The sequence below is a fragment of the Eptatretus burgeri genome, chromosome 6 (assembly GCF_056783735.1).
Source record: "Eptatretus burgeri isolate ZD-2024b chromosome 6, Ebu_testis_v1, whole genome shotgun sequence".
NCBI lineage: Eukaryota > Metazoa > Chordata > Myxini > Myxiniformes > Myxinidae > Eptatretus > Eptatretus burgeri.
The window spans coordinates 29,885,949-29,895,966 of record NC_140966.1 but is presented as its reverse complement, the minus strand read 5'-3'; the positions used below and the strand labels follow the sequence as shown (position 1 = coordinate 29,895,966).

The 10,018-nt window shown below is 45.3% G+C and overlaps 1 protein-coding gene and 1 pseudogene across 2 annotated transcripts in view; both read left to right on the top strand.

Annotated features, from left to right (window-relative positions):
- The first annotated feature begins 1,124 nt into the window (after positions 1-1,124).
- LOC147024470 (uncharacterized) overlaps positions 1,125-10,018 on the top strand; it is a 55,821-nt gene continuing 46,927 nt past the window's right edge. Inside the window, exons 1-2 of one of the 2 annotated variants that reach the window (XM_085884427.1) lie at positions 1,125-3,317; positions 9,132-9,219. In XM_085884427.1, the coding sequence (XP_085740553.1) occupies positions 1,564-3,317; positions 9,132-9,219 (1,842 nt within the window). In that variant the 5' untranslated portion in view covers positions 1,125-1,563. The remainder of the gene's footprint in view (positions 3,318-9,131; positions 9,220-10,018) is intronic. The other variant, XM_085884428.1, reaches the window with a different exon arrangement.
- Positions 3,364-9,213, top strand: LOC147024471 (uncharacterized; annotated as a pseudogene).

Here is a 10,018-nt window from a genome sequence, read left to right as displayed (position 1 = left end):
CTGTCACCATTATTTTGAAGGAATTGCATGGTCTGCCTCATAAAGCCTTGAGATGACAAAATTTTGGAAGTCCAAGGAAATTATGCATTTTAGAATTTTTTTACACTCTGTTATTTGGGCAATGTTGTCGGATCTTTTCGGGCATTCGTGTGATGTGGCATTTTCTTCCTCTCCTGGCAAAATGCAGAAGGGACAATTGTCACATCTCTGCCCCTGCCTCACACCTTGCTTAGCCTGATGCCATGGAAACCAAGGCCATCAAGAGCATGGGAATCTTCCATGCTGAAACTGACTGTGTGTGCCTATCACTTTTCTATTGCAGACAGGTCGGTGGTCTCGTTTGTCTTCTACCACCTCCTTTCTGGTCTTGCACCCTCTGCTCTTCCCGTGCTGTGTGCACTCCAGGTGTCTCTGCAGGGTGCACACAGTCCAACATCAATCCCCTTCTGTTAAAACTACCTAAATCCAGGATCACTGCTCACCTCCATCCATTCATTCATTCCTCCTACCCCCCCCCCCCCACCTGTGGAACAAAATTCAACATTCTCTTCAATCTCATTCTTCTCTACCCCATAGTGCAGTAGTTCAGTGAATTGTGTGAAAGGATTGTGAATTTGATGATAGAAGTGTGAAACTTTTCATATAGCCCAGGACTACTCAAACATTTGTGGCTATAGGGCTACTAGTCCGGCAGATATGTGAAATATTCTGGTAGTTTTGTGCCTTTGATGATACAAGCATGAAATTTGGTACACAGTTATAGCATACCCTTAGGAAACATTTTGGACATAGGGACATTCCAGATTACCCCTGGGGTCAAAATGGTGGCCATTTTACAAAATGGCTGCCACGAATAACAAATTCTGCCGACAAGGTCAGCAAAGTCATATGTGCTTGGTGCAAAACACAATGTAGTGAGTATAATATGATTATTATCAACTAGTATGCACATGCTTCGTTATCTACTTCATATTTGACTAAAAAATGCATCTACGGTGGTCTATGAGGGACACAGATAACAGTTTACCATCGCAATAATGCATGGCTGGAACAAGAGCTCTGCAATATGATCACGCATGTGAATGTTACCTGAATATTGTTTTTGGAAATATAAATAGATCAAAAATCAAATTTGGTGAAAGGAACTTAGACTCCATGAATATTTCCATTATTAATTACATACTGGTAGCTGGCAATGTCGCGATTAAATGCATAAATTTGCGAAATCGATATTGATGTACTCACTGTATTAATTTTCATGATTGCATAATAGAAATGTTCAAACTACAATGGTGTGTTCATATTGATTTGGGTTTAACATGGTCCTGTCCAGCGCAAAGAAATAATGTATGGTGGCCTATTGGGGACATCGAGTGACAATCACCCAAGATCGCCATTGTGTATATATGCATCTCCTCTGGGCTGGGGTTCGTAGTTGAAAACATTTTAACTCTGCTATTCTGTTTTCAGGTGATAACTCCACTGTAGTGTACCCAAAGACTAATCCCCTGCTTGGTGGTGGTTCTTCCCAATTTTACAGTGACTGATTGGTGGTTCAACACAATGGCCAAGCATTTCAAACTGTTAGACCCCCAGCAGCGAGGGCCAAGTACATCTGTTACATCAATTAACCAGACAGACTGGAACCTATGTGTGCTGTGTCAGATGGACACCACTGAGCCTCTTCATTGTCCAGCTGACTCCAAGCGAAGCACAGGAGGGTCTGGATACCAAACTCTGGCAGACAACCTCCTCAGGTTCAGTGAGATCGACTGCTTGCCAAAATCTCTCGACATGTCCCGCTTGGACGATGGTGAGGGTATTGAGTCCACCTTCCAGCACCACAGGGCTAAGTGGCATGATTCGTGCAGACTACAATACAACAAAACTCAATTGATTCGGGCAGAGAAGAGGAAAACAACCAGTGGGGATACTGAATGCGTGACAAGAAAGTATACCCGTCAGAGTGTGGACCGCATAGAGTCACTGCTCGAAACGTGTTTCTTTTGTGACAAGCCAGCAGGTAACGAGTCTTTGCGCAAAGCTTCTACCTTTGACCTGGACAGACGAGTCAGGAAATGTGCTCTGAAACTAGAAGACAAGCCACTTATTGCTAAACTGAGTGCTGGAGATATGATGGCGCAAGATGCCCTGTACCATGTGAAGTGTCTGGTTTCCCTCTATAACAAAGCAAGGGACACAAAGAGAACTTTGGATGACCAGGATGATATCAATCATGGCATAGCTCTCGGAGAACTGGTGTCCTATATCGATGATGCCCGCATGGACGCTCTTGTGGCACCAGTGTTCAAGCTGGCAGACCTAACAAGTCTGTACAACAACCGGCTGAAACAGCTTGGAACAGTCTTGACTGGACGTGTTCACTCGACCAAACTCAAGCACCGGATCATGACATATTTTCCGGACATGGAGGAGCACAAGCCTGGCCGAGATGTTCTGCTAGCTTTCAACGAGGACATCGGATCAGCCCTTCACAAGGCCTGTGAACACGATGCTGATAGTGATGGTGTTCATCTTGCTCGAGCTGCGAACATAGTCCGAAGAGACATGTTGAAGATGAAGACAGCCTTTAGTGGTTCATTTGACGCCCTCTGCCAAGAACAATCTGTGCCAAATTCTCTCGTGGCACTAGTTGCTATGATCCTGAATGGTCCCACAATCCAAGAGCAGTCAAGCCACTCATCTGTATCAACACCCACTCTTACAATCTCACAGCTTCTCATGTTCAACAGCTACGCACGCCGCCGACAGAGTACGAGTATTGAGTCTACCAAGCACAGCCACAATCGGGAGACCCCCGTGCCTGTGTACCTGGGAATGCTGATGCACACAAAGACTCGCAAACGAGACCTGGTTGACACTCTGTTCCACTTGGGTCTCTCCGTCTCCTATGATAGGGTGCTGAGCATCTCCACGGACTTGGGGAACAGTACCTGCCGCTTCTTCCAGCAGGAGGGTGCAGTTTGCCCACCTGAACTGAAGAGTGGTCTGTTCACGACTGGCGCAGTGGATAACATCGACCACAATCTCAGCTCAACTAGTGCTCAAGACTCGTTCCACGGCACTGGCATCTCGCTGTTCCAGCACCCGAATAGTGAAGTGCGTGGAGTTCAACGGCTGCGGGTAGTAGTCTCAGATGATGTTACTACAACAGCAACCACTGCACACCTGCCAGAGTCATACACTACTGTACCTCCTGTGGTTCTCGGTAAACGAGAACCACCGATGCCCAAGTTGTCTGGTCCCAACAGAAGTGACTGCCAACTGATCCCTCAAGCAATGCAGGTGGAATACAGGTACGCCACAGAAAATATATCATCTGAAAGTTGTACATATTCTGTATTCATATATGTGCCTCAATCTCTTGTTAACTCTGTGTGGTGTTGAGGTCCTGTCTCTTGTTAAGTTTGTTGATGAGTTCTTGTCATTTTGACAGGTGGCCAGAGCAGATGGCAGTTAGTGTAGCATCAGACACACCACTACAGGGAGACGAGACTGTCATGGGCTGCATATCATGCCAGCAAGCAGTCCATTCCAGAGGAACCAGAGTGTGGCGTGACCCTCACCTCATTGCTGCCTCTCTTCTACGACCAGGCCAAGTCCGTGGCTATGATTCGTCACTCCATGGACGTCATCAAGACAGCAGTTGAGATTCTGAACCCTGGTCAGATCCCAGTCCTCACAGTCGATCAGCCACTGTACGCACTCGCCAAACAGATCCAGTGGAGATGGCCAGAAACACATGGAGAAGATCACTTCGTCATCCTATTTGGTGGACTCCACATTGAGATGGCTGCACTGAAAACTCTGGGTGATCTTCTGGATAGCAGTGGGTGGACAGGAGCTCTGGTGCAGGCAGGAGTTGCTACAACTGGTACTGCTGATTCCTTCCTGAAGGCTGCCCATGTTACACGCACTTGGCGAGCTCACCAGGTCACAGCCAGTAGCCTCTATCTTCTCCTACAGAAAACCTTCAGCCAAGGAGCAGTTGAGGGACAGGATCTAGAAGACTGGTGTGCTGAACGTGTGCAAGCCAGTCCGCAGTTCCACTTCTGGTGGATCATTCTACAGTTGGAACTCACTGTCCTAATCTACCTCAGATCGGTCCGTGAAGGGAACTTCCTGCTATACATTGATGCCCTGAGCAAGATTGTCCCCTGGTTCTTCGCCTTGGGTCATACCAACTACGCCAGTTGGATACCAGTTCACCTGCGCGACATGGTGACACTGGCGACCAAACATGCAAGTGTATACACGCAGTTTCTTGCCGGCAACTACACAGTAAAGAAGACCACTCATGCGTTTTCTGCGATGGCCATCGACCAAGCCCACGAGCAGAATAACGCATTAGTTAAGGGTGACGGAGGAGCTGTAGGCCTGACAGAGAATCCCGCTGCATTACGCCGCTGGATGGTGTCTGGTCCAGAGATGGCCAGAGTGATCGCTGAGTTCCGGGCCACAACAGAGACCAAGAAGGCTGTTCACAAACACCACGAGCAGACCAAGCACACACAGGTAGCCTTTGCTAGAGATGTGCGTTCACTCACTCAAGTCATGGGGGAGATGGGCAACCCATTTTGTGATGACAGCAAGGATCTCCTGGTGCTAGACAGCAGAGACCTGGCAGACCCAGCAGTTATCAATACTGTACGCCAGATTGAGAAGCTGGGACAAGAACCGCATGACTCCTATGTCCATGAGAGACTTATCAACCAGACAAAGCCCATCACTGACCCAATCAAGAGAAACAACCTCCCTCTTCAGCCGACCTCCAGTCAGAGAGAAGTCAAGAGCACAGCTACAGGTTTCATCTCTGAAGAACGACTGCTCCCTGTTCTCCAGGTTGTTCATTGCGTCCCAGATACGTGATGGAGATCTTGATGAGTTCTTCGCACATGAGAACCAAGCATGTCCCCCTGCACTGTCACACATGGGCAAGATGAGACTTGGAACAAAGTCTGATCTGGTTGGCTGCTTAGAAGATCTGGTCCCTCCACAGGAGAATGCTGCTGCTGCTGCTAGTCCAGCAGTTGAAGTCATCATCCTTGATGGTGCAGCGATCATCAGTATGCTGCCACCTGGCACAGCAAAGACCTTCAACGAGTATGCATCAGAAGTATTCTTGCCATACATCACATCTCAGCTGCAGCATACGAGCAGGATGGATATTGTCTGGGATGAATACCTCACAGACAGTTTGAAGGCAGACACTAGGAAGAAGCGAGGCAAAGGCATCAGGAGACGAGTCGAGGAATCAAGTTCCATTCCTGGAAACTGGCAGACCTTTCTTCGCACAGATGAGAACAAGATGGAGTTGTTTGACTTCTTAGCCACCAGAGTAGCAACAACAGACACAGACAAACAAGTCATCAGCACACACCACAAAGATGTGGTTTGTACGCAGGCCCGAGATGTTGCTGGTCTTGCCCCTTGTAGCCATGAAGAGGCTGACACAAGAATGCTACTCCATGCTGAAGACGCTGTGAGGCAGGGATACAGCAAAGTGTCGATCCGTACAGTAGACACTGATGTCGTGGTCCTTGCGGTGACAGCAGCTGGACGTCTGGACATTGATGAGCTCTGAGTTGCTTTTGGCACAAGAAAGAACTTCAGGTTCTTGGCAGCTCACGAGATGTCTGTGGCACTGGGACCTAACAAGTGTCGAGGTTTGCCATTCTTCCATGCCCTCACTGGATGCGACACCGTTTCAAGCTTCGGAGGCAGGGGGAAGAAAAAAGCATGGGAAACCTGGAAAGCCTGTGATGAGGTCACTGATGTCACTGCAGCATTCTGTGCCTTGGCTGCCATGCCAACTCCTTCAGCCGTAGATGATTTTTTGTTTTTGTTTTGTTGTTGTTTGGAGCGTTTTGTTGTTGTGCTCTATGATCGCACCAATAGCCAGGAACATGTCAATGAGTGTCGCAAGCATCTGTTCACCCAGAATGGCAGATCAATAGATGCTCTCCCACCATCTCGTGAAGCTCTGAAACAGCACATCAAGAGAGCTACCTACCAAGCCGGCTACTGTTGGGGCCAGATGATGGTGTCCACACCAGAGCTCCCATCGCCCAGTGACTGGGGGTGGGTTCACACCGATAATGGGTGGGACGTATACTGGACAACCCTCCCAGAGGCTACTAAGGTGTGGCTGCAAAAAGGGTTGCAGAGGACAGTGCAAGTGTGTCAAGGCTGCACTCCAGTGCACAGCTCTATGTCACTGTGGTGGGGAGTGTACAAGAGAGTAGAACTGGGACAAGAGAGATCACAGATGATAATTATGTAACATGTACACATGTATCCATGAATCATAGTAGACTCTGTTACCTGGATCTAGAGGTTCCACTGTATAATTTTGACTCTGTAAGTTGATGTTAGGATCAAACAGAAGCACCTCCTCTGAGTTCAAGAGTGTTAAATGAACAACAGTCATTCCATGGTGCTTGATAACAGTTTTTTGAAGGGTTTGTTGTAGAAAACCGTCCAAAAGTGCAAAAATGCACCAAAAATGACCAAATAAATGGATTATTCACACTTTGTCACCTTTATTTGCTATTTCTTATTTGCTAGAATCTATATTTTGTTAAATAAAACCACTGGTATGCTTCTTAAATATAGTTGTATCCACATGTATCTTCCTTCTAGAACACAAAATCGGCTATTTTGTAAAATGGCCGCCGTTTTGGCTCTGGGAAGAATCTGGAATGTCCCTATATCCAAAAATCTTTGTAAGATACTGCCCTAGCAGTGTGCCAAATTTCATGCTTGTATCACTAAAGGCACATTTTTTTTTTCACATATCTGCCGGACTACATGGGAATCTTCTATGCTGAAACTGAGTGTGTGTGCCTATCACTTTTCTATCGCAGGCAGGTCGGTGGTCTCTTTTGTCTTCTACCACCTCCTTTCTGGTCTTGCACCCTCTGCTCTTCCCGTGCTGTGTGCACTCCAGGTGTCTCTGCAGGGTGCACACAGTCCAACATCAATCCCCTTCTGTTAAAACTACCTAAATCCAGGATCACTGCTCACCTCCATCCATTCATTCATTCCTCCTACCCCCCCCTCCCCCACCTGTGGAACAAACTTCAACATTCTCTTCAATCTCATTCTTCTCCACCCCATAGTGCAGCAGTTCAGTGAATTGTGTGAAAGGATTGTGAATTTGATGATAGAAGTGTGAAACTTTTCATATAGCCCAGGACTACTCAAACATTTGTGGCTATATGACTACTCTATATTTGACTTAAGTAGGCCAGGGTGGCCATTATAATAAAGGCGGCCATCAGTTTCTGTTTCTGATATAGCTTCTGGACCATATCGTCAGGCTGGAATGGGAGTAAGACATATGAGTTTCTGACTTTACACCGTATCATATTTCTGTCATTGTGAACCCTCAAACAAGGAATCGTAGGTAAATGCAAATAGTGATAAAATAACGTATTTCTTACTTTTCTTCAGTCTGTTGAATCCTGACACAAATATAATATGGAAATGGGTAGCCTGCTATTTCTCCAAATATGAAAGGTGTGTGTTTTCGTTTTTTGTTGCTGTTGGGGGGGGGGGGGTGGTGGTGGTTGTGTAATCTGCATATTTGAATGGCCATGTTCTTTCAGGTGCAATTCTCATATCTCCATCATCTCTTCTGAAAGTCCATAGTTCTATGGTATTGGACTAGACTTGCTTTTTGGGGAAGTGGGAGGTGAGAGGGGGGGTCAAACCCATCTTGGCTTTTTGGCAACGATGGCCAAAATACATAAGCTCATAGATCCGTAGCAGCCCTGGAGTGTATACTCCCCAGTGTATGATAGACTGGGACAGATGCTTTCTGTGTCAGGAGGACACATTTGAAGTACTCCACTGCTCTGCTGATTCAAAATGTGGAACAGATGGAGCAGAGTACAAAACCATGGCAGACAACCTCAAAGGTTTCAACAAGATTGGCTGTTTCCGAAGAACAACACAGTTGTCACACCTGGATGGTGATGGCATTGTGAAAACGTTAACAAAACCACAAGGCCAAATGTCATGACTATTATAGACCATAACCCAAGTTCTACAAGTGTGCATGACTCCTTCCATTAAAATGAAATATCTGTTCCAGCATCCAAGCAATGAGGTCTGTGGAGTGCAACGGTTCGTTAGCGTCATTTGCGATGACATTGGAGTTGCCAAGAAGCCTATGGCACACTTACGAGACTTGTACACCAGTGTGCCTCCCCTTGCTCTTCATAGAAAGGACGCACATGTGCCAAAGATAGAAGGTCCAAACAAAGTCGATGTTCAACTCCTTCACCCCGAAACCATACAGATGGGATACAAGTGGGGTACAAATTTATTAATGTCACGCATTGCTCAAAGTTGTTTCTTTACAGCTGACACAGTTGTGTTTATGATGTACCAATTTTTCTCTATTTCTCTTTCTGTATGTGATTAGTATAAATGATGAAAAGCTGAAACACTGATCTATCAATTTTGTAGCATCACAAATGGATCCTGTGTATCCACAAATGGCGGTCATTTTGGGAAATGGCTGTTGGTAGCCCAACAGCTAAAGATCTTTCTTCAGAATTGCTGAAAATAAGTTTCCAATTGGAAAAAATGCCGCCAAACGTAACTACTAGTTTTGTAGTTGTTGTGGAGGATGTTAATTATATCAGAACAAATGTATGATTTTTTTTTTGTGTGAAGCTTGCAAGATTATTTTGTAGTTATGACAATTGCAGTTGAAACCCACTCTCGTAAGACTTTAATGATCACATGCAATGTTCCTATTTTGAGTCTGGTTCTCTTAATTGATGACATTTCTATCCCTCGGGTTGGTGTCACCACCCTTTTGGGCACACCATGTCCCTGTGACGCCTTTTTTCTTGCGTACATCAGTGGTTTACAATCAAATCTGATTTAATTGCTGCTTGTAAGTTGTACTTTGCATTGCAATGTGAAACGAATGGCTTACAGGTTGTTTTGGATTTTTCACTTTGATTTCAAGATAACAGTTCTCTCCTGATCGTTGTTACCCAGGATTAGCGATATTTGTGTAAATGTGTTAATGACACATGAATGGTTGTGTGATATTTTAATATATATTTTTTTCAATTATTCTTCATTACCAGATACCTCACGATGAAGACTGTGTTGCTCAACTCGAATTATGAAATGCCTGTTCTCGGCTTGGGAACCTGGCAGAGTGGAGCAGGCCAGGTGAGTCTCCTCACTAGTCCTTGTATTCTGTATGTACCTTACATACAGTGGTGAGAAAAAGCTTGTTAACCCTTTAGAATTTTCTATATTTCTGCATAAATTTGACCTAAAATGTGATCAGATCTTCATCTAAGTCTGCATGACAGATAAAGAGAATGTGATCAAACAAATAGCACACACAAAACGTATTTATTTATTTATTCAGCAAAATGAACCAACATTCAATTTCTTTGTTGGCAAAAGTATGTGAACCTTTACATGCAGTAACTGGTGGCATCCCCTTGAGCAGCAATAACTTCACTCACATTTCCTGTAACCCTTGATCAGTCCTGCACATCGGCTTGGAGGAATCTTGGCCCATTCCTCACAGAACTGCTTCAACTCAGAGATATTTGTTTGCATTCTTGCATGAACTGCTTGCTTCAGGTTCTGCCACATCATTTCCATTGAGTTAAAGTTTGGACTTTGACTTGGCCATTCCAAAATGCAAAATCTCTTCTGCTTCAGCCATTCTGTTGTAGATTTACTTGTGTGTTTAGGATTGGTCTTGCTGCATGCCCCATTTTATGTTGAGGTTCAGCTCACAGACAGATGCCCTGACATTCTTCTGTCGAATTTGCTGGTGCAATACAAAATTTATGGTTCCGTCAATGATGGCAAGCCTTTCAGGTCCTGAGGCAGCAAAGCAGACCGAAACTATTATACTCCCACCACCATGCTTCACAGTTGGGATGAGGTTCTTCTGTTCTGTTGGAATGCAATGTTTGTTTTTCACTAAACATAACCTTTCTGATTGAAG